Raw genomic sequence first — 25,471 nt, forward strand, 5'->3', positions numbered from 1 at the left:
CAAAAAGCCATACACCTCGTCAGGCCTCTGCCTGTTCGTAGCCCTCCAATGAGCATTGTTTTGTATTTAGAAGATGTTTCTGTCCTCCTGTGGTCCATGTGGCCCGAAAACAATCCTTCTCTACCAGGCTCTACCCACCTGGGTCTCTTCTGTCCTCAGAACTTTTCAGTTCTATATTAGTTACTCTTCTTGATTTTTTGACCAAATACTTGACATGGACAGTTTCAAGGAGGGAAGGATTCTGGATTACAGTTTGAGACGAATAGTCCCTCATGTCCATCCTAGTTAGGGTTACTGTTTCAGCGAAACACCATCACCAAAGCAACTTGAGGAAGAAAGGGTTTATTTCATCTTATACTTTCAGGTAACCGTCTATCACTAAGTGATAAGTCTATCACTAAGGGAGTCAGGACAGTAACTCATGCAGAACAGGAACCTGGAGGAGCTGATGAAGAGACCATGGAGGGATGCTGCTTACTGGCTTGCTCCCTATAAATTGCTCAGCTTACTTTCTTACAGAACCCAGGGACAGACACCTACAATGAGTTGGGTCTTTCTACATCAATCATTAATTAAGAAAACTGCCTTGCCAGATCCTACAGAGACGTGTCCTTAGTTGAGGTTCTCTCCTTCCCAGCTAGTGTCAAGCTGATGTAATAACTGGCCATCACAATGGCCAAGAAGGCACCTGGCATCAGCACTCAGGAAGTAGAGAAGGGACTGGAACTGGGGGCTTGACTATAAATCTGGTAGGTTACCTGCCAGTGACTTACTTGCTCCAGTCACACTCCACTTCCTGAAGGTTACATAGCTTTCTCAAACAGCACCCCAGGGAATGTGCAGCATGTGAACCCATGAGGAACATTTCACATTCAAAATAGAACTACTGGCTTCTCCCTCTGCCTTGACTGTTTCTCCTTCAACTCCATGGAAGGCTGTCTCCTTGACATTCTTCAGCCCAAAGCCTTGACCTCTTTGCTTGTCACCAAGACCTTGGTACCCTCTGTCTCCTGACCATGGTAAACTAACATGTCATCTCCAGGCTGGTCACAAACCAGAGGTCTTCAGTGAATTTATTTTTCTTGCCTATCACTGATCATTCCTCACCACAAAGCAGTTTATCTTAGGAGAGACACTGATCACTGCCGTAATCTCAGCATCAGGAGTGAAAGCTGGCCCATAGTATTGACTGGATGTGTGCTGGCAGGGACATGTACGAACAAGAAAGCTGCCTGCCCCACTTCATCCAAAGGCCTGATGCACAGCAGGCAGAAGCACAGAGCCTTGGTCCTTTCCCTTTGAGGAGGCTGTATCTCTGATGAACACCTGCATAACTATCAAAAATAAGAGTAAGAGAGGCTCAGTGCCATAAAAGTGACACCCACTGGCCACCGTGACTGTACAGAGGAGGTCAGCATCATTTCAGGTGAGGTCATCCAGCAGGATGTCTCAGAGTCGACAGGATTCGATGAACACAGACGACAGACTAGAGTAGGGGCTTTAGAGGAAGGAACGGTCCAGTGGAAAGGAGAGGCAGTCTGGGGGATAAAGGTGGAAAGGTCAGATGGGCTGAGCCAGGGGGTTCATTGAGGGCTTAGAGGACTGCAGTCAGTGCTACTGTTGGAATGCCCTCTGAGAAATCTAGGGCAGCTAAGCAGGCCCTCTCCACAGGTAAACACAAACCAGAGGCATCACTGGATGCTTGGTATCAGGGCACAGTTACATACTGGACATAGGATCCTTGGTACCCAAGGCAACTAACTAGTCACAGTAAGCTAACAGATCCATTATGTATCTGTGCATACATATACAGTGTGCAGTGTGCATTCCTTATGGTGAAAATGTACAGGCAAGCCACAGGTGTTTGCACTCCGCAGTCTCAGCTCTCTGTACTAGGAGGCAGCTGCTCTCCTCACAGATGCTTCCTCTTTTCCCTAGTACCTGAGGTCCATTATGGAAACAAACCCTAAGGATACATCAGAATGCCTTTGTTCTACTCTGCTGTTTATTTGCCATCAGAAAGTCCTGTGAAGTTACATCTAAGCTGTAATTTGATCATTGTCATATTCCCTTGCATGATTTTCCTCAGTCTCTCAAGTCATCGGCCACGGGAAGTGATCCCCCTGCTTCTCTACCCACAGATGGAATAGAAACTGGTAGGCAGAAGCATTGTCCAGGACACTGCTGACCATTTCAATAGTCAGCCATATTAGAGAAGCCCAGTGGATGTTTGAATGTTTGGGTGCTGGGGAGATGTTCACTTGGTAAAGTGCTTGCTATGCAAACATGAGTATCTGGGCTTGGATCTCCAGCACAACACATGGGCAGAGTGTATTCCTGAAATCCCAGCACTAGGAAGACAAAGATAGGCAGATCCCTGGAGCTCACTGGACAGGCCGGCTAACTGAACCAGTGAGCTCCACATTGAGTGAGAGACCTTGTCTGGGGATAAAGAGATGGCTCAGCAGTTAGGAACACTGGCAGCTCTTCTGGGGGGGAGGGGAGCAAGTCTCAATTCCCAGCACCCACATGGCGCCTCAAAACCATCTGCAACTCCAGTCCCAAGGGATCTAATACCTTATTCTGACTTCCACAGGCAACAGACACATACATGGTGTGCACACACACACACACACACACATACGCACATGTAATATATGCATGTAGGTAAAACATATGTAAACATAAAATAAAAATAAATACATTTTTTAAATAAATACATTTTTAAAATAAATTAAAATTCATCATTATGATGAGCAGAAGCATCTAGAAAGAAACTGAAGACACCTGACATCAATCCTGGCTTCTACATGCATACATATGCACATGACATGTACCAATGCATATATATATACATATGAACACATATATACACAATATTATATTATTCTGAGATATTCCTACACACACATATATATCACATACATACACATACACACACACACACATATGATAGTTTTAAATCAAAATGGCTATGTTCATTTAGCAGATGACCTTCCTTCCCGACATGCTTGTGAACAAGATAGGAAGCAAGAACAGCCTCCTGTTCAGGGGAAGAAGAAAATACACAAGCCAGTAAGGATATTCTCCAGATGCAGGGAACAGTGGTCTCCAAAATAGGGTTAACATTCAGTTTTCCTTAGCTCAGGCAATGACAGAAAGTAGGACAGGAACTGTATTCATCATTAGTCTATCCAACCTATCTGTGTCCAGAAAGGCCACGTCATCAGTTACCTCAAATATCCCCATTCACCACGAAAACATGGCAGAACCCAGATCCATCCATTCACTACTACGAAAACAAGAAAAAAACAGCAACAGCAACAAAACCAGATGGACCTATGGGTAATTTCAGAGGTCAGCACTGCCCACATTTGCTGTGAACACATGCATTCTTGACATTCCTCCCAAGGTTTTCAGGGCCTGGCTGCTCCTGCGGCCTGATACACCGGCAACTTGAGGGCACGTTATCTGCTGTCCTGTGAAGCGTGACCACGGACAGCATGTAGGGAGAAAGGTGGTTGCCGCACATCTGTTCACATAGTATTAGACAAAGATGGCTGTCATCCCACAGGCATGAGTCGCTGGTGTCTTTGGTGACATCTACAACTCCTAGAGGATGCTTGAAGACACCATCTGTTTCCAGGTGTTGGAAAGTGGTCAGAAGTTACAGACATGTTTCCCTTTCCTGCTTTTGGACTTATCCAAAGGCCTGGACTTCCGTGAGCCACATGGCCTAGAGGAGTGGAGGCTGGCATCTATGTGCTGTCAGCCATGCATACGTGGTGCTTATTAGTACCACGAGGACAAGAATGGGCAGTAGAGAGGCGTGTCTATCCTCATGGGAAATACAGAAAAACAGTACAAAGTAACCCAGTGGAGAATGCACACTGAGGACACATGACTTGTGCATGTGGGAAGTCTACCATGCACAAGTCACCTGGGGTCAGGCTGAAACCATGATTCTGAAGAATCAGGTCCAGGAAAGGCCTGAGAACCACTTCACAGTCCACTCTGCCCAGTGTAGGCATGGACTGCCTTCCAGCAAGTAAGCAACAAAGAACTCTGGAGACATAAAAGATAAGCAGATGTCCCATCTGCACTAAGGTTTGCTCTGTTTGTACAACTGAGTTCCCTGCAGGAACTATCTCTTTCTTCCTCTCTCTCTCTCTCCCCCTCCATTTCCTCTCTCTCTCTTCCCCTCTTTCCCACTTCTTTCCATCAACAATCCTGTGAGCATTACCTCTAGGGGGAGGGAGATGGGTCCCCACCCCCGAGGAGGACTATTAAAGCAATGGCCAAAGACTTTTGCCAAAGAAAGACATAACTGATGTGAAATGTATCCACTTTGTCAACACACAGGGACAACCAGTAGTGATAGCCCTGCCTCTCTGCCATATGAAGGCTGTGATAACCCCAGGTTTCTTCAGCTTTCCTGAAATTGTTCTCACTTCTCCTCCTCAGCCAGAAGACATTGGACAAGCACCCATTGTGAACGCCCCAGAAGGCGGCAAGGTTGACCTGGAAGCCTTCAGCCATTTTACAAAAATCATCACACCAGCAATCACCAGAGTGGTGGATTTTGCCAAAAAGTTGCCCATGTTTTGTGAGGTGAGCACATGGCTCTTCTGTCTTTTCTTTATAGCTCCACTTCCAAGCACGCAGGGTATTGTTTAACAGCAGTTAGCAGAACTGTCTGCTGGGAAAGCGTGGCGGCCTGCAAAACTAGAAGAGACTGCCCGCTGGGGCTGCAGCTCAGGGTGGAGCACTTGCCGGTAGGCCTGACCTTGGATCTATTCCCACCAGAAGAGGGCTGGTTCCCCAACTGTCCCTTCTCCCTACAGCCATTGCTGGGTGAGAGACAAAATTAGCTTATCAAGTAGATTGCTGCAGTTTGAACTTACATCTATAGTCTTTCTACAGAATATCCTAGATGATGGCTACGTGATCGGTTCTGAATGCAGAATTGAAGCCAAATGGCCCTCACAGCAAGACTCTCACAGTCTCTGTAGGGATTTCTTCTTTCCTGGGAGCTTGGCCTCTTGCCCTCTCTGGATCCTGGGAAGCTTGCACAGCAGAGCCAGCCCATGCTTTCCCTCAGATACACTTGCTCCCTCAGGTAGCACGGTTTCCAGCACACCTCAGCTTACGTACTGCCTCACTTTGACAGCCCTAGCCTACAGCAGGGGAAAACAGCCACTGCAGGGGATGGGCAAGAATCCTGGTCAGGAGTGTCTGACCTGAGTTGTGTCATCTTTGAGGTTTACACTGGTGTCTCTTAGAGCAGTTGGCATGTTCAGATAGGAGCACACATATAGAGTGTTGTCCTTCTGCCCTGCCCGAGTGACAGGCACTGCACACATCTTAGCTACTGATGCTGTTATTTCTTCTCTTTGATTTTCTAGAATATTCCAAGTAAGCTAGGCTAACCAGCCAGCCAGCTCCAGCAATTCACCTGTCTTTTCCTCCCCTGCCCTAGGATTACAAGTGGGTGCTACCACCACCACCACACCTGGCTTTAAAAAGTAAAAACCCATGGGTTTGGGGACTGGGATTCAGGTTCAAGCACCGTATCCTGACTGTGCTATCTCCCAGGCTCAATTTCATCATGACATTTTCATCCTGCCTCTGGCTTTCTGAACCTAATAGGGCTGGACGGATCCTCTGTGGCACATCTATCTCCCTTTGCAAAATTCCATCAGGTGCCAGACCGTCCCTTGCTCTCACCCCTTCGAGAAGCCCCGAGAGTTAGCGTGTCGAGACAGCACAGACTGTAGCGAGCCTCCTCCATAAGCTTATGAGTGGTGTGTAGTTCTACCTCAGCTGAGAGGATCAAGTCTCCTTGTGTAGGATGAGAATCTGCCCCCTTCACTGCCAGCTCTTCTATGCTGTGAATTTTCAGTAAGGACAGCCAAGCTGGATTGAGGGTGAATCAGATACCGGACGGAGAAATGTCCTGTTGCTTATTTTTGAGCATCCATAGACTCCATACCCAGAAGGACAGAGCAGTAGCCTAAGGATAAGAACCGAGACAGAGAAAAAACTTGCCTCTTTCTGACTTTTAATACTTTTAATAAATATTTATGAACATTCTCCATGATGAACAAACAGTACCTTTTCTAATTTCCTTCCTGTTATTGGGCTTCTAGGTCACCAAAAATAGCAACCTGGAAGCCAGGGTACTGGGTCCTGGCTTCACCTCTGGCCTGGATTTGCTAGTTAACCATGAGCAGAGCTTGTACCACCTTTGTCACTTGCATCTGGCACCTTCTAGTTCTGTGCTTCCTGAAAAGCTCAGTTGCCCTCTGACCAGCAGAGCTACATACAATAAAAAAGAGATGAGTTGAACTTTGCTCAGCAGCACTTTCAAATAAAACTCCCAAATGAAGGGCTGGCTGATGGAGGTTTCTGCACACCTATAACGCTAGTTGAAGACCTGTGCTACAAGAAATGTAGACTACGAAGACTAATCTGGAGTTCTGAAAATGGTGGTTGAGGGGGCTGAAGAGATGGCTCAGCAGTTAAGAGCACTGGCTGCTCTCCCAGAGAACTCAGCACCAACATGCGGCCTATCATTCCAATGACCTCCTTTGGTGCATAGACATGTATGAATGAAGCTGGAATTCATTTTTTTAAGTAGCTGTAATCTGAGCATGTTATTATAAACCTGTAGCCCCTGCATTTGGAAGGCAGGAAGATTGCCACTACTTTAAGGCCAGGTTAGTCTGCATAGTGAATTCTGAGCCAGCCAGAACTACACAGGAGACTGTCTCAGAACAAACATGGCTGTAAGTGTGTCTCCAGGTAGGGGATGCGAGAGTAAGGACTCAGAGGATGCAGACCTAGGTTAGCCACCAGGGCTCTGTGGTTGCTTTTCTGACACCCACGCTGGTGCTCGTCCTCTCTTCTGTGTTGACGTGTCTGCTTCTTTCCAGCTGCCGTGTGAAGACCAGATCATCCTCCTCAAAGGCTGCTGCATGGAGATCATGTCCCTCCGAGCTGCTGTGCGCTATGACCCCGACAGCGAGACTCTAACTTTGAATGGGGAAATGGCAGTGACACGGGGACAGCTGAAAAATGGGGGTCTTGGGGTGGTGTCAGATGCCATCTTTGACCTGGGCATGTCTCTGTCATCTTTCAACCTGGATGACACGGAAGTTGCCCTGCTTCAGGCCGTCCTGCTAATGTCTTCAGGTGAGTGTGTGAGATTCTCAAGAGTGTAAGAAGAGCTTCGTGGAGTGGGGGTGGGGTCTGGTGCTAATTCCCATCACGTAATGCATTGTCCGTGTCCCTTTAGCTTCAGAGTCTTATCTGAGTCTCCTGCATCAAGAAGCTAGAGGGGTCGATTGGCAGAGAGCTGGATGGGGGATTATCTGGGGTCTAATGCTGCATTGCTTTGACTGCCTTGGAACTCACTGGATAAACTACACTGGCCTCTAATTCAGATGCGCTTTGAAATTGTCGTAGAAACAGTTATATCTGTGGCATTTCCCTTGGTTCCAGCCTCACTCCCAGGGCATTTGTATTAAGTCCCAACCAGCATGTTACCATTCAGCTGTCTGAATTTGCATGTCTCCAAAGAAAACTGAAATTAGAATATTTATCTCATTGTATTACTGTGAAGATTGGCTAAGGTAACTAAGTCTTGGCATGATGCCCAATTTAGATAGGGAAAGGGAGCAGGGGCAGCTGAGACCCTGTGAAATGATCCCATTTGCAGACAGTTCATCCATCTACCCTGCCTGTTTCTGCCTTTGCGGTTGCTAGGTACAGATGTGAGAGACAGCGCCACCCTACAGATTACTCAGCTCAAGTTTTAGTTTCCTCTGACTAAACAGCACACCAACTCAGAAGTGGGTGCTTCGGACATCTGAGCTAGCTAGAGCTGGAACTGGCATGGCTGCAGAGGGCGCTCCCAGCAGCTTTTCCTCTGAAAGAGAACTCAGACCCTTACATGGCTTCTGGGCCCCACAACCCAGGGCTTCAAGCATGTGAAAACGAAAGCTGACTAGACTGAAACCGCACAGCCACATTCCATTGACCCAGCTCCAGCCCAAGCAGCAGTGACCTCACCATCACCCTACCAGAGAGGACATGATGCTATTGCCTTTAACCTGCTGCCATCTTTCTAACCTACATCTGTCAGAACTCTAGCTCCCAACAGTGGAAGTTTAATGACAGAGCTGACCCGTGCTCTTTCTACTTACATCATAATGAATAAATGCAAAGCACACTTCCTTGTTTAAGGACAGCTAGTCTTGAAATACTGAAAGTTGCTTCAGACTCTCCTCTTCATTCAGAACAGGTTTTTATGTCTTTAGTGCTTGTTATTTTCTGTCACTACCTGCTTACCTTACCATATCTCCCTCTCAGCTAGTTACACTTAGAGGTCATAGACATGTCAAGCCAGTGTTGTGTGGCCAAACATCCACAAAGCCTGAGTCACAGACACCTTCAGAATTCTCTACACAGCTGAAGCTTTCCAAGTATCTTAAGTTGATCTAGAAATTCATTTCCTACATAGAATTTAAATATGGCAGATATTTTTAAAGCAGTGATATTTGTGGAAAATTTCAAATATAGATAGAATGGCACACTGAACTCTTTGGGTGACTTCGGGCACACTCCAGAGAGTTCCATTTTCCCAGTACCTACTGTTCTTACCCTGATGTAAGCCCCTCCCTGTTACTTACTTTTAACCAGTAGAAGTAATATATCTACTGTTACCTCATGAGATTCTATATGTATCATAAAATTGCAACCAGACTTATTCTATCAGGGCCTTGGGGGCTTCGAGAGATTGATACCCATGTGGAGAAAGTTCTCACAGTAGGGGGACTGCACAGCTGGTATCCAGGCTAACATCAACGGTCATATGACCCTGAATGCTTCAGGAAACCAAGAGTCCTGGGGGGTAGAGGGGGGAATATGATTTGGAGCCTCTCTAAGGGCCACCTTTGTGGATACAGCCTCTCTAAATTAAAATAGAAATTGAACATATGTGGGAATTATAGTCATGGAGGGAATGAAAGCAAGTCATTATTGATACAAGAACATTTAAATGATGTTGACTTACACAGGGAGGAAACTATTTCTTCTGCAATATCTTCTGACTGTATGCCCTAAATAAAGCAGAAAGAAAGAATCAATGTGAGACTAGTATAACTTCAATACTGTTCCAAATCTTACTACCCTGTTTTTAACAAGAAAGTTCTCAGGGGCACAAAATTTCCAGCAAGAACCTTTGGCTTTCATAAAGAAACTTTTTTATTTGATAAGTATTTCTGCAAGCATTTATTTTCTTAGTTATCATCAGCTTATGGAAATGGATTTTATTATTGTGTAATAAGATATTTCCACCATTATAAGTCAGTAAGAAGAGAGAATAGGTAGAGATGACAAATGTGTCTGTTTTTACATTACTATGACAAACACTCCATAAAGCCAACTTGAGGGATGGGAGATTCACCTTGGCTCATGGTTCCAGAAGCTTGTGTCCACAGTTGACTGGTCCCATTGCCTTCACGCCTTTGGTGAGAGAGAGTATCATGATAAGAAGGACAGGGTAAAGTGAAATTGCTCACATTGTGGCTTCCCAGAAGCGGCACACACCCCTCCCCTACCTCAGTATCCATCTCAGCACTGCACCCTCCCCCATCAGAGTATTCATCTCAACTGTCACCTTGGTGTCTGGTACTCTACAGCCCAAACTGCATTCTCCCTCCCTCCAAGGAGCAGTGAAGTTCCAAGATCTGTAACCGAATCAGACAAACACACTCCTTCCACCTCTGAACTCATATCTCTCTTCTTCCTCCCCTCAGATCGCCCAGGGCTAGCCTGTGTTGAGAGAATCGAGAAATACCAAGACAGTTTCCTGTTGGCCTTTGAACACTATATCAATTACCGGAAGCACCATGTGACACACTTTTGGCCCAAACTCCTGATGAAGGTCACAGACCTGCGGATGATTGGAGCCTGTCATGCCAGCCGCTTCCTCCACATGAAGGTGGAGTGCCCCACCGAGCTCTTCCCGCCTCTGTTCTTGGAAGTATTCGAGGACTAAGTGTACTGGACAGGTTCTTGTCATTCCTGCAGCACGACTGGGCGCCATTGCATTCCACCTGTAGCTTTCTGTTGTTGTTTCTTCGTTTCTTGGTGTCGAGTGAGATCATCAGATGGTCAGTGGGTCATCAATGGCATAGACTTGGATGAAATTGTCCTTTGAATGTGGGTCTTTGTAAGCATTGCATTTTGTTCTCTAGTCCTTAGTGTGAATGCTTTAAAGGGTTTACAGCAGTGCAGGCTGAGTAGGGGACAATCGTTATTTCACCAGCACCAAGTCATCACCAGCTCCCATCTGTCCCTGGGCAGACTCAAGCAAGTCAAACGGCATTACAGAAGATTAAAGAAGCCTTAAAACTGAGACCACAGTCATCTTGATCCAATGTGATCCAGTTCGGATGTTTGCAAGGTGAAGCTAAGGGGAAAAGGAGCAGTTTCTACTCAGGAGCTCACCATTTCCAGCACACTTACTCTCCAAGCAGCCTGGCTTGGAACGTGCAGGAATGTCCACACCATAACAAATCAACTTTCCTTTCCATTGCTTTTTGTAACCTTGTGATTTACCTCAAGTTGAACAGGAGTATGACTTGACATGCAGGTACTTGACTGGTTTGAGGCCACAAGGAAAGTCTTTTTCTTAGTATGCTCATAGAGCTTGGAAATCATCAATGTTACAGCATAGTTTCTAAAAGGCACCTCAAGCAGGAAGGCACCTTTACAGCTTAGACAGATTCACAAGCCATTCCCACGAAGCTCAGAGTTTACAGAGTGCAGTCCCTTCTCAGTGGATGGTCTGTGAAGCAGTCCTCTCCCTGGCTTGGCTCACTAAGGTCTTATCCAGGCTGTGTGTGTTGAGTTCATGATGTTTCCCTGTAGATTGAATCCTCTAATCAAGGACAGACATGTTGAAATTTCGGTCTTGATTGGAAAAATCCCTGAAAAAGATCAGTGCAGGGACAATTGGATTCAAAGGAAAAGAACTGTTCATGGTATCGACTGTAGGATTAGGGAGTGCCCCCGGGTCTGCAAGCCCTTCACTTATTCACAAATATCCCCATCCCTTCCTTGTCTCCCAGTCTCACCGCTGTGGTCCCCCACCTCTCCAGATTCTGAGGCACTAAATAGCTTCTCTCCTCTCTCTCTCTCTCTCTCTCTCTCTCTCTCTCTCTCTCTCTCTCTCTCTCTCTCTCTCTCTCTCTCTCTCTCTTCTCTTTCTCCCCCTTCCCCTCTCCCTCTCTTTCCCTCTCCCTCTCCCTCCCCTTCCTCTCTCCTTCCCCCTCCCTCTCTCTCTGAACACTAACTCTTCTGTAGTTTACACACCATTACCCTGGCAAATATTCCTCATAAAATACAGCAGACCATGCATAGGAAACACTATTACCTGCTGCCCAGCCAATCCCCAGTGACCATGTAGAATAGATGTTTCTAAGCAACAAGTAGTAACAACTTACCCCAAAATGGGCAAAGACTGTACCCATGCAACTGAATGTACTGACTCTTCACTGGCATCCCAGATGTGAACTATTCCTTGCCTGCCTTTTACTGCCTTAGCCTGGAAATGCTGGGGAAAACAAGCCATATCAGCGAGAATTCCCTAAAAATAAAGGAAGTCACTGTGAAAAGCAAGGAAGCCCACTTCTTTGCACTGGGCTTGGTGGAGCATCTTTGGCCTCATTGGAAGTCGAGGCGCCTGAGGTCTGGTTTGTGTTCTGAGGCCTAGGACCTTACAGTTTCAGTTTTCTTACCTCCTAGGAAATCAGTTGATCTCCAAAAACCCTTCTTCTCTTCCCTATTGTTTGACTTCAAGGAAAGAGAGGGGGTGTCTTTGAAAGATTCCTTTTATATTCAAATTTGTAGCTTCCGAAAGGAATGTATTTGGGCACTCAATTTGAGTGAGAATGAGAATTTGACTCAGAGGAGGGCAGAATGGCCTTGGAGGCCTGAATCTTAGAGGCACAGCACTGAAGGTCCCAAGAGACTATAGAATAACAGAGGAAGCAGAAATGTTTTGTCACTAAAGGATTTAGCCTGATTTCCCAAATAAAACCTCGATGTAGACTTGGTGTAGAGGTTGACTAGAAGGAAGAAGCCCCACAGATTCATGTTCAAACATCTGCCAGAAGTTTGCTCTCTCAGGCAGCCTCAGGAAATTTCCTGCCTCAGGAAATTCAGTAACCATGTGTTCCCTATGTCAGTTCTTCTGGAAGACCTCCGTCCAAACAATAAAGAGTTTCCTGTGAGACCAGTTCTCCTTCCAAAGGGAGGGAAGAGGAGGCAGGCAGGTGAGTCCTGCACAGGCACACCAACTTCTCAGACAACCTTCAAAATAAGGAAGTTTCCTGATTCTGACAGTTTTCAAAGGGTGTCAGAAGCCCTGGTGTTAGTGCAGGGTTTGACCCAGAGTCATTCAGAGTGCCTGAAGGATTAAGAACTGGGGACTACTAACCCAGTTCTCCCAACCCAGCCAGCCAGAGCAAAGTGACCTCCCTCCACAAAAGCTCACCATTCAGGGACAGACCCAGCTCTAGCAAGCACGTGGAGTACTGTGTACCAAGCAAGACTTGCAAGCTTCAGTTTTCTGGTGGGAAGGAGCCAGACTGGTAGGAGGTCAGGACAGCCAAAGGCACGCCTTCGAGAAACTCATTTTATGAAACTAGATTCTGAGGGATTTGCTCCCAATTTTTTTTCTTCTCTTTTTACAAATCATTCTCTTCTAATCTTGTCCAGACTTTCAAATCAAGTGTGGACACGGTGTTAAGAACCTTCACACCTGCTCCACTGCGGGAGACATTCCAGGGAAGGGGAACAGCCCACCCTGCTGGGGTGCTCACCAACAAGTGGGATTTATGAACAAGAGAGCTGTGCACATGCAGCAGACGTGTGTGTATGTGTATGTGTGTACACGTGTGCGTGTGTCTGTTCGTTGCCTCAAGTGTACTTTGCACTTCAGTTTCAAAGTGCAGAACTTCTAGAAACTGCAAGGAAAAAAACTTCTCCATGATTCTGCCGAAAACACCACGTGCCGCCTCTGAGCTTCTTCTAATCCCTGAGCCTCGGTCCTCAGCGATGCGCTTCTGTAGTGAAGCCTCAGCCTGGCGTGTCCCTGCCTCTGTCCCAGTGCGATCTCGGGGAGGGCCAGGCTGGCTCTGTTTGGCATTGTCCTTCTCGCAGTGACCTGGAGGCTGGCACCACGCCTTGGCCTCCTCACACTCACCCTCCCCAAGCCAGCCTCGAGACCTGCTGAGCCTCTTCATTCTGTGGAACTCAAGCCTACCCATGTCATATTGACCTTTTGCTGCATGAGTCATAAATTATGATATCAGTCTTATGGTTTTTGAGATGTAGCCAGAGTTTTGTAAGGCTAAACCTTTTTCATGAACTTAATTTAAGTGAATAACCAAACTACCGGTCCTCCTCCAATAAGCGATGACAGACAATTGAATCTCTGCCCTTTGCAGTGGCGATGGCATCAGGTCCTAGAATAAGCTCATAATTTTCCTGTTATTTTAATAATATGGAAATATTAGCATAGTGTCTCTTTTGATAGTGATAGACTGATCCATATTTAAATTTTATAGAGAAGAAATTTTATTGTACTGTGATGTAGATATTTATTATCCAGGTAAGGATTTGCCCGGTGTGTATTTTTTACAATTGAAACATTTTACCTTAATCTTTAAAAGAAAAAAAAAGACTATAAAACATATACATATAAAAAAGGCTAGGGAGAAAAAAGGTTTGGTCTTATCCCAGAATTTTTACTGTGTTGTATAAATGTTTGCAAATGAAAAACAATTACACCTCTTCAGTGTGTTTCCACATTAATTAGTGCTGCCTCCGGAGCAACGCCGCGCAGTAAACACTGTCCGTGGCTCTCTGCTGCACAGCTCAAACTGACCCCACCTTATGCACAAGACAATCAGATGTGAGTCTTTCCTCTGAGGACGCGGGCAATAAACAACAGAGCACAATGTGGAACAAAGAATGAGATTGTAGGCACGCCCTATGCTGCTGAGGTGTCGGGCGCATGCGCACTCACGTGGCCTCGTGCCACTGCCTCCTTTTGGCTGTTCTTTGTGACATTGGCATCTTTCTCTTGACATCAGATAGCCAAAGTAGTTCTCCGTGTTTTCTTCAGAGAAGACCATTCTTTTTCCCACAATGTGTTCATGCCCTAAGAATCAGAAAAATGAAAACAAAAACAAAAACAAAAACAAAAAAGGTACGAATGGAATAGAGAGGTTTACAGTCAGTGGAAGATTGGTGTTTTGCAAACAGTGTTAAGTGATATTGCTATTGCTAGATTGGTAATATTTTTTTCAGCCTAAAATTGTTGAAATCTGTGATCAAATGTTTTAAACTATCCAAAAAGAAAATTTGTATATTTGGGAAAATGGATTTTTACATAGCTTTTGTATGCAGATATTAAATTGTAATTATGAATATAGTGGGCATAGGTACTCATAAGCTTAAATTCAAAAAAGAAAAAGCTTACAATGGATATATGTGCCTGTCTCTTTCTTTAAATATTTCTGGACTGAAGGGGCTGCCTCCCACCTAAGCACTGAGGCAGGGAAGGAATTTCAAATCCGCAATCGCTGTTACAGAGTTGGGGGTAGGAAATGGAAAGGGAGGGTGGGCAGCTCAACCCCAGACAAAGAACTTTGAAGGGCACATCTTGTAAGGCACATCTAACATCCTACTGAGATGGACAAGTTCGCCTTTGGGGAGCATGTGGAAGGAAGGGAGAAACACACACAGACAAACTGGCAGACAGACATCAAATCAGGTACTCAAAACATCTAAAAGTAATCTAAGGCAGCTCCATCAAAGCAGTGTGTTGAGGTTCTCAAAGAGAAAACACAGAACACGCGCAGAGGGGAGTGTCCCTTAGGGTAAGAACAATTAGCATCAAAAAGAGTACATCATCAAATGGGGCTTGCATACAAGAAAAACCAACCAGGGAAGTTGAGGCACTCAACTAAAGTTTTTGATTAGGAGTTCTCTTCAAAGCTGAACATCCAACAGCTGAGGTCCTGTCAGGGGGTAAGTAGCTAAGTCCTTTGGGACACAGGTTTTTACTTTAACAATTTACTCTCCTGTTCTCCAGGACATGGTATTTTTACTCTTAGGCTATTTTGCAATGACTGTCATAGAGTTAGGGGTAGGAAGTGGAAAGGGAGGGTGGGCAGCCCAACCCCAGACAAAGAACCTTGGAGGACACTTTGATTTAAGCATACTTGGGCATGAAAGTGGAGGATGTTACCCCACAGAAAAGAGAGTCAATCAAAGGCCATTTTCCCTTGAATATTTGTATGACACTTCATAGAAATCAATGGAAATCTTCTTTCTATGAAACCTTACTTAATTAAAGGACTTCAGGTGATGAAGAACACAGTAAATGAAGGATGTTGTCTCCTCAGGCTGCTAACAACCGTTCCTTTGCATTTTCTTGCACATGATGAGTTGCCTTGAGGAAGGCAGATGTGTGTAGAAAAGAAAAAATATCTTCAAAATAACAAAGTAGTCTGTTCTAGTGCTCTTGGGTGGAGTGAAATAAGAACAGCTCTCAGTCTGACTCCAAGTCATATAGACACCAAATGCCTTCCTCATACCAGAAGCACACAGTTGTGTGTGCCTTATGACTCTACCAGTGGTTATTTTGAACCCAGAGGAGATGGCAAGTTTAGTTTTACTACCTGCACTAAAGTCATACAGGACTTTTGTAATAATAACACATCATAACATGGATGCCTACAGCCCCTGAGAGAAGTTCACTGGCAAGTGAGCGACTAATTGGACTTTTTAGGGATTTCTCCTGTTTTCCCTTCATGTTAAAACATCACTCACTAGTCACTGGGTACTTGAGAGTACCAATGGCACCCAGCCACAGAGCTTCAGTGTAATGTTATGTGATGCTGGCCAGCCTTGTATGAACATTATTCTGTCCTAGGACTCTTGCTTCACCCTACATTGTACCTCAAATCCTCCAAAGCACATGAGAGAACATGAGTTTTCTGATGATAGGGTAATGAAAGCCACCATGGTGATAAGGAAGCTGCTTACCTTCCAAAACTGCTTACCTATTACACTGCAAAAAAAAACCCACATACATGGAAAGAAAGGCTACCTCAACCCTCAGTAGACTAGATCTGCTGCAAATGTGCTCACTGGGCTTAACATGAGTGGTGATTTCTCCTTGTGGCATTTATGTGTTGTCCCAATGACTTCTAGAGGCCTAACCCAAAGATATTTTTGTCTTTGTACTTGAGATAGTCTTACTGTATAGTGCTGGCTGTCTGACCTTGAAGTCACAGAAAACTGACACCCTCTCCAAGCAACTGCTGGTATTAAAGGCATACACCCACACACACTAAGGTATTTTGTCTTGTAAGCACTTGGAGTCACGTTTAAGGAAAACTATGATATATGATAAAAGAATTTATAGCAGTAAGGGTTGGGAATCCTGAAAGGAGAGGCTGAGAAAACAGGAAAATGGAAGTATTTGTCTTCCAAGAGGAAACCACATACTATACCACTCTCAACTTTAAAAATAAAATTATTGGTGAATGAATGGTGCGGGTGAGTTTCTTCAGGAAAGGGGGGATCGAATCACACTGATATGGAACTAGAGGGCCCCCAAATAAATGGAATCCAAGAAGAGCACAAATATCCCTTGATCCATAGGTTTCTGGAGCTGGACTGTTTAGTTTCAAAGAACTGAGAAGGTTTTTTAAATAATATTTCTCTTCTTCTTTAACAATCATATGTGTAGACAATCATGATCATATTCCTCTACTCCTTCCTCACACTCTCATGTCCTCTTCCTTTTGTTAATAACCCATGTAACAGGCCGCAGACCTCAGCACAACTGATACCATGATGGGAGTCACATTCAGGCAGAAATACCTAAACTAGAGTGAAGACCTGATCCATCAAAGTCCATAGTTCTGGGAAAGCCCCTAAATGTACTAACTTTGCTTTTTGACTTCTGTAGTTCCACTTTAACTGTTCTTGCTAACTGAGGTGTGTCACCCAGGATGTGTTTTGTTTGTTTGTGTGTATGTGTGTGGTTGTGTTGTTCTTTTTATTTTGTTTAGTTTTGTTTTTGCTTAAAAGCTCACTCTGAGGAAAGCTTTGGTCCCCACTGAAGTCCTGAACACCCACTGTAGTCACTGGCTGCCTAACAAAGGCTTAAACCTGTGCCTGAGTGGTCTTTTCTGGTGGATCTTCACATTTCTGGAGGCCCCAGCAAGATCCCTAGAGATGAGACATCAAGATACTCAAGGGCCTCAGAGCCCCTTGGAGCAGGTAAGAGTGCAGTGGTTAAGCATCTTCTAGGAGGTGCACTCCTAAGAGATTCCATGGCTCCAGGACTCCCTCTGATTTGTTAATTTCTAAATAATACTTTGTAGTATGTATTTTGGTGTCAAGCTGTGGATGTAAGTCTGCAGGGTGTCCAGATGCTGCTGCACACTGAGTTAAAAGGCTGATGTGGAGTCCAGAGCAGGTGGGGTTCTATAGAATCCTGGCTCAACTGGGAGTCAGTGCCAGGAGGAAGGAAGGGGGAAGAGGGCCTTCTCTGATGATCTTCAATGAAACAGCTCTCTGAGATGATCTTAGATTTTGCTTTATTCGGGATGGGTTTGAATGCATACACTTTGGGGTGAACCAGGGGTGCATACGGACCTTGAAGAGTAGAAAGGAATTTTCAGGGTAAATGTTAATCATTGACTAGAGTTTTAAAGTTCTATGAATCCCTTGTTTGCATGGAGGGGCATTCCAAGAATCTCAGGTGCTGTCTGGACAGGTTCTTATCTGAACCTGAACCTGTAATCTCACCAAGTCAACATGACATTCTGCAGGTAGAGGGTACAGGGGTTTCAGGTTCTCCAGACAAGGTCAGAGAAGGAGAAGCCCTGTTGGTTAAGGGACTCTCCCATTTTACACAGAGCTCAGAATGGACAATGGTAGACTTTGACCTCAATAAGCAGGGCCCAACAACACTTCAGAAGAATATGACACCTCCAACCCAAAAGTCACCTAGTCTGTCACTTCCAGAAATAATCCTGGTTATGACACCTTCTGTTTCAAACACAAAGGAGAGGCAAGATGGTGGTAACCACTAATCCAGTGTCCAGGATCCATGTGATATGGCACTGGATTTCCCTGATCTATTCAGATGTATGAATATGTGGTGGTCACCTTGATTGTATTTACTATGTGTGGTTTTGTCAGTTGTGTTGGTTAGACAAACAGATTTAAAATGGTAAGGGAGTAAGTCATGCTGGGACTGTACTCCAGCTGCCCTAAGATGTCACAGGATTTCCTCCAGGCTCATGGGTCATGGCCCAACTCCAAGGCAGCGTGGAAGATGATGACTGGGATACGGGCCACCCCAACCAGTTTCCCTGTGTTGACCAATGGCCTTTTATTCTGGAGAAAGCCCTGTGCCCCTTGTTGGAGACCCAAATCCTTTTGGTTTGGCCAGGTCACCCACAAAATCCCAAACCTCTGCCTGTTCTCTCAGCCCCAATGAAGGAAATTGGCCTTCCTCTTCCTGCTCCTGGCTCTGACTGCTTCACTACCCACACAATCCTGTCCCATTCTCTATGTGGAGATGGGAAGGGCCTGGGCCTCTCATCCAGGGTTCTCTGCCATCTATTGTGTGCTTGAAAACAGAGGGCACACAAGGAAGAGAACATAAGTCTCTGAGACACTATAAACAGTAACATCAAGAAAGGAGGAAGTAGTTGCACATGTTTTCTAAAGAAAGATGAGAGTTCCACTCCTTCCTCTTTCATATTTAAGTCTACTTTTCAATCAATGATCTGTACTACTGGAAAACTAAGAACACACCTCTCCCCAAAAGGAAGAAAAAAACCTCCCCAGGCTACGAAGGGGTTGGGGGTAGAGATGATTGCTGCCTGACAGTGTAGCCCAGATAGAGTGGATTTTCTCTCCTAAGTGATCTGACTGGACCCCAACACTGACCAAGATAAGGAGAGTCTGGCCAGCTTTACCATACCCTTTTTAGGACTGAAGCTGCTAGAAAATACTCCCTTTGTTATACAGTCATCCCTAGATATTAGAAAAGAAACTTCAAAAGTTAAAAGGATTTGAGAGTAAGACTAGTCTCAACTACTGGGGATTGCTCAAGAAATGTACAGTAACTGGCTCAAGGGCTTATGGGACATATGGGGAGGGGGGAACCAGGAAAGGAGAAAGCATTTGGAATGTAAACAAGGAATATAGAAAATTTAAAAAAAAAGAAATGTAAAGCATAAGATAAAAGATTCCAGAAGGGAAGCTAGAGACACTAGCAAGCGAAGAGAGAACTCCCCATGCTATGTAAGTGATCACATAGGGAGCCTTTGCCCAGGCACCAGGACCCTGGAAGAAGCTGATGGTTTATCTGTCCAAAAGATCTTGTTCCTGCCAGCCAGTTGACTGGCTACTGGCTTGTTTGTGGGCAGTTGCCACTACAGCCTTGCTAGCTTTAAAAAAAAAAAAAAAACCCAGACAAACTAACTTTGGGCCAGGAACTGTTCCTAAACACATACACTCTGTAGTGGCCCTCCTAGGGGGGACCCAAGAGAGGCGAATAGACACACTCAAATCAGTCCCATCTCCTGAACTAGCCCAGCATTCAATTCAGCCTGCTAATGATGATAACCCAGTAGAACCACTCCAAGACAGCAGCCAACTAAGCTTCATCAGACTCAACCAACCAAATGTGGGGCACAACAGTAGATATAAAGAGGGTCTCCCAGCACTGACCTGAAGTGGAAACTTAAGGGTTCTTCGCAAAGTCAGTTATGCTGGATGGTGTTTTGCTAAAGCAGACACATAAAAGAACATTTCTCTGAATCAGACACAGGAGAAAGGATGTTCTGCTAAAGCAAGCACATAAAAGGACACTCAAAGAATTTTTGCTAACAACACACATGTATTGGTCTGCCTTACATTGTGTAGTTGAGCTCCATTTGGCAGGACTCCATACAGAGTCTTGATGCAGCAGTATAGGGGAATACCAGGACAGGGAAGCAGGAGGGGCTTGATTGAGGACAGGGTAGAGGGAAGAGGGCTTATGGGACTTCCATGGAAGGGGTAACCAGGAAAGGGGAAATCATTTGAAATGTAAATAAAGAACATATCTAACAAAAAAGAAAAAGAAAAAGAAAAAGAAAAACTGGAGTTAGAGAGCTCATAGCAATCTATCCACTGAGACCCAACTAACTCCCAGGTAGATTTCTATAAAATACTGTATCCAGAGGTTACTAGGGGATCACTCAATTGCTCCTGGGAAGGAGCACGCCCCTCAAGCTATGGGCCAGCAGTAAAGAGAAGGGGCTCCAATCTATCCAGTACTATGCTGATACCTGACAACCCTCAAAACTGACAAAAGCCAGATGGATTTCATGTTTGGTGGGGTTGTGAAACCACATCCTCCTAGGGCACACTGGTCCCTTCATAGTCCTAGAAAGGAAACCACCATCACCTACCTATCTTTACTGGCAATGCAATTCCATATATTTTGTTGCTACTTTGTTTCCAACCCAATTCCCCAGTAAAAGAAAGTTCAACTCAATCAGTTAACAAAACAAGCTACAAGCCAAGATTGGGCAGATCTCTCACTACACTACTCTATTTTCATCTATATTATCCCATATAACTTGCGGTTTCTCCAGGCCAGAAGTTTCTCTCTCGGCTGCTTCCCAGTTCTCCTCCCGTAGCTCCTCCCCTTCCTCTTTATCCACCCCCATGTCACTCTTCTCCTAGACTCTCAGCTCCTCCCACTTCCTCCTGACCAATCATTGGCTCAAGCCTTTATTTGAAAAGTTAAGGTAGGGAGAAGGTTCACAAGGCAACTTCTCATCTGCAACCCCACTGAGGAGTGGAATTAGCATCAAAATACAAGCCCAGGGTTATCCACAACACATATCCATAAAGGTTAGGACCTGGCAGAAAGTCAAAGGTCATTACTGAGAAACTGGTAGGACTCAGAAGTCAGGTTATATTTGAATGGTCCATACCCAGTTAGCAAATTTACTATACAAAAGAAACCTGTGCCTATAGTAGTCTTGGTATACCATCATCCCAAACAACACATATTGGTACCTACAAAATATGAGCCTCCTAAGGTAGCAGCTCCCTGAATCCAGTTTCCCCAGGAATTCCTTCAGTAGCCTCAAAGATAAAGGCCCAGGAGGCAGCAGAAGCCAGCCTTAGTGTTTTGGGATGCTAGAAATAGTTTAACAGTTCTTTAAACCATTCTCAACCTGACATAGGTCAGGATTGCTGGCTGTGCCTGGACCACAAGCCCCCATATTATGTTGGGATTGGAACAAATCAAATAATAAGCTCCACTCTAACCCTAACAGCTGTAACTGGGACCACCTATACTCACCCTGGGGAAACTCCAGGGAAAGGGTGCCTGTGTGAAGTTGCCAAGATACCCCCAAGATAGTTCTATGCAGATTACTGTAGCCATGCACAGCAGATTAATTCCAGGAAAGTCAGTTGAGTATATTTCCTGACCACAGAGTCTATCTTGCTTGCTTGCACTAACAGCTTAACCAAGTATGCATCTTCTGAATTGATTTCCCTGGAGGAAACCCTACTCCTTTGCATCCTTGTATATGTTATACTACAGGTGTTCATCTATAATGAAGTAGAGAGCAGTGTCTGTCCAAATCTAGATTCCAGGCTTCTAGTCCACATTCACCTATTGGTAGGGCAGGCATAGCAGGCTCTGCTGCAGTTGGAACTTTAACCCTAGCAACAGAAATAAAAACTTTAAGGAACTCAACATTCAAGTAAACATAGATGTGGGCCATCAGGAAAATTCTGCTTCCTGTCTGGAAGTCCAGTTAGATTCCTTAGCTGAGGTTGCTTTGAAGAATCAAAGAGGTTTGGACCTCCTTTTTATGAAACAAGGAGGCTTTTGTATGACACTAGGAGAAATTTGTTGCTTCAGTGCCAAGAAGTCAGAGATAATTAAAGAAAGTTTAGCCATAGTCAAAAATGACCTTCAGAAAAGAAAAAGGAGTGGTCAATTATTTCATAACTGGTACCAATCTTTTGTTCTCCTAGTCTGTCTGGTTAATTACTACTCTACTTATTGCCGTGGCTGGGCCATTAATCCATTTCTGATAGCTCTCTCTATAGAATCCTGCTTGGTCAACTGCCCACTTAGCTATGTAAAACAGATACTAAATTCTGTTAAATTACTTGTGCTAAGGAGATAACCCCTTGACCCCAAACAAATCTGTTATTTGACTCACACCAATAGAACTAGTGAGGAATGTATCAGACCCTCAGACATCAGTAGGTCTGTAGACCTTAACAAAACTGACACCATGATGAAGGTAACATTCAGACCCTGGAACTGAGCATGTAGGCAGTAACACCTGCCAAAATAAGAACAAAGACCTCATTCATCAAAGTCCATATTTCTGGGAGAGTCTCTAAATGTACTAACCTTGCTTTTTGGCTTCTGTAATTCTGCTTCTGGCTACTATTCTTGCTAACTGATATGTGTCAAGCCAGGATATGGTTTTGTGCTTAAAAGCTCATCCTGAGAAAGTCTCATTGTGCAGTGGGGTCCTGAACACCTAGTATAGTTATTGGCCTGCTGATAAAGGGTTTCTATTTGCTTTAACTTATGTCCAAGTGGTCTTCTGTGGTAGTTACCCCACAATACCCACTGAAACCAAGAAGTGCTGCCCACATACTCATTGAGTGTGGATCCATCCACCAGAACATGACTTGTTGAGGTGACAACCTTGAACAGTACTTTTCCTCATCCTCTTCAGCTATATTCCCTGAAGCTTGGAGAACATTGATATAGATGCCCCATTTAGGGTAAAATGTTCAACACTAACTTATTACCACCATTTGAACTAGTTGTGAGTCCCTGTGTTAACCACTGCCCATTGCAACAAAAAAAAAAAAGTTTGTGACCAGGTTAAAATTAGCACTAATCCTGGGATATAAACAAGTATTTAGAAGACATTTGAACAACATAAACATATAGCAAAACAACAGTAGTAGATGTTCTGCCCCTACTGTGTGGCCTATCATCTATGCTTACCCTAGCAAAATGGTAAACACTATGATCTTCAGGACAATCCTTAAGGCTGTGGGAAAGAATTCTGAAAACATGAGCTTAAGAATGTATAATTTCCCAACTATGCAAAATATAAGAATGCAATATGAATTATATGAAATGCTTCACAGACCTAAAATAAACAAAGGCCAGTGCTCTATTTACCAGCTTATCAGAAATATATTAAGGAAGAAGATAAAGAGATTTAGGAAATGGTGATTGCAGGGCAAGATTCTACCAGATACAAGGCAGGCAGATTCCTGAGTTCAAGGTCAGTCTAGGACAGAGTGAATCTAGGTCTCGATGTGGTGGGATCTCAGGACAGGATCCCACCAAGCTAGCTTATTGTCTGTACTTACAAAGTCAGGGAACTCATTTGTATTTTAAGAATCAAGGGGCTAAAGTCATAAAATGCTGATTCATGGGATTATCAAAAGGGACCCTACATAAACGATTAAATTAATGTGTAAATAAAAGACTATAGTCTACAAGAGACAGCTAACCAGAGATCGAACTTGGACTGCTTGGAGATTGAACACAGCTCTTTTAGAATTTTTCTAGCAAGACTTCTGACTTTGGTCAGAAAATTCAAGAATTTTTTGTAGCAGCTCTTCTGACTATGTCAGAAAAGCCATGAGCTATCCGGAGAACTGATAGAATTTTCCTAGCAGAAGAGAGCTGTCTCAAGCAGACTACAGATCCAAGTGCTATCTACAGAGAGCTATCTGGGTTGCCATCTCAAGCAGACTACAAGGCCATCAGCTCATTCTCACAATTGACTTCAAGAGTCATTTTTCAATGCTCCCTTACACCCCTTCTTCAAAATCCCCAAAAAATCTGAGGCTGGAACTTGGTACCCTAACAATCATGCCATTATTTCACCAAAGAGTATACCTTGCCTGGAAGGTTGGTATTATAGCATCTTCTAATATTGTGAAAGTTAGACCAAGGAAGAAGATTCAAGTCAGTTCCAGTTGGATTTGTCTACACCCTATAATAAATGTATATGGAGTCTTCAACAACAGGATATTGTCATTTAGTGATATTAAAAATCAATGACAATTGTAATAACCTCTGTTATTTGGAAGGCCTCTGGCTTCCATGACAAGCAACTCAAGTCAGGTCTCCTATACCTAGTACTGAGATTTTATTTGATAACCTGTATCTTCTGGGAGAAGCATTGTATGCCCATGCAGAGTACCTCTAGAGAAAAGTTTCTAAAGTCAGTTTTGCCTTGCTTAGAAAGGAGGGCGAAGGTGAAGCCCAGGAGACACATTCAGCAATGCCGCACAAAGACCTGAGAACACATAATTTTAGCATCCTGAAATGAGGAGCATAGTCATCTCAGGTCCCTCCACTGCGGGATACCCACCTACTCAGAGAACTTCCAGGCTTTCACTGTCTCTTTTCTGGATCACCCACATTACAGAATATCGGTCATTGTGTGATTAGATAACAGATTATGAGGTGCCCAATCAGAACCAAACTTCACAGGGAGAGAGAAAAAATCAAGGTGATGACCATGGGAACAAAATGAGGAGGAAAGGGGGATTTCCTGCTGCATGAACACCTATCCTGCTATAGAGCCCATTTCATCCATCAACAGTACAGACTCTGTAACTCCATAGGTCAGAAAGAAACAGTGTTCAGTTTCCTCACATCTAGCACCACAAACCCCTGCAATTTGATAATTTGTTTCTAGGGACCCTTAAATCTCTATCAAAATTCTGGAAACCTCTGCTCTAGAAAATCTTATATTTATTATCTAGGCTATTTATCATGTGATAAGCTACTGAGTCTCCTAAGTGTCATCAATGGTACTCTGGGATAAGATCAGGATTAAACTTGGGTTGACAGGAATAGAAAGCTTAAGAACCATCTTTTGTTGCTGGTGCTCATGCTTTAGCCTCCAAATTCCAATAAAAACTTCCTTGGTTTTTTATGAGCCTGGTATTAAACATTGAATTGCATTGTTTGAGAAGAGTGGCAAGTTGAATTCATTTTTACTTTTTTCTCACTCCTCTAAGTGAGGAGGTTTAACTAGGACCCTACCAATTCCCTATGAGACAAGATCCAAGGACTTAGAAACAATGAACCTTCAAAAGGCTTGAAGTGGTCTTCTTGGGTTCCTGTTAGACAGAGCATTGTTATTGCCTGTTAGCACACACATGATTAGTTAGAAACTTCTCAGAAGCCAGCATCAACTCAAAATAAATTGTACCACAGTTGTCATCAGTATATGGAAAATTGTTCCCCATCACCAACCCAAGATGTTAAGCCAAGACAGGGAGAATATAA

General features: G+C 44.3%; 1 protein-coding gene and 1 non-coding gene across 6 annotated transcripts in view; both read left to right on the plus strand.

Annotated features, from left to right (window-relative positions):
- Thrb (thyroid hormone receptor beta) overlaps positions 1–11,219 on the plus strand; it is a 337,372-nt gene extending 326,153 nt beyond the window's left edge. For all 5 annotated transcript variants that reach the window (XM_052190378.1, XM_052190377.1, XM_052190380.1 and 2 more), the window contains 3 exons: positions 4,465–4,611; positions 6,936–7,194; positions 9,822–11,219. In XM_052190378.1, the coding sequence (XP_052046338.1) occupies positions 4,465–4,611; positions 6,936–7,194; positions 9,822–10,063 (648 nt within the window). In that variant the 3' untranslated portion in view covers positions 10,064–11,219. The remainder of the gene's footprint in view (positions 1–4,464; positions 4,612–6,935; positions 7,195–9,821) is intronic.
- A 12,483-nt stretch (positions 11,220–23,702) lies between these two features.
- LOC127691722 (U7 small nuclear RNA) lies at positions 23,703–23,765 on the plus strand. Its single transcript, XR_007979322.1, has one exon. It is a non-coding gene; the product is annotated as a U7 small nuclear RNA (small nuclear RNA).
- The last annotated feature ends 1,706 nt before the right edge of the window (positions 23,766–25,471 follow it).

This window comes from Apodemus sylvaticus, chromosome 8 (genome assembly GCF_947179515.1).
Source record: "Apodemus sylvaticus chromosome 8, mApoSyl1.1, whole genome shotgun sequence".
In the NCBI taxonomy this organism is placed as follows: Eukaryota; Metazoa; Chordata; class Mammalia; order Rodentia; family Muridae; genus Apodemus; species Apodemus sylvaticus.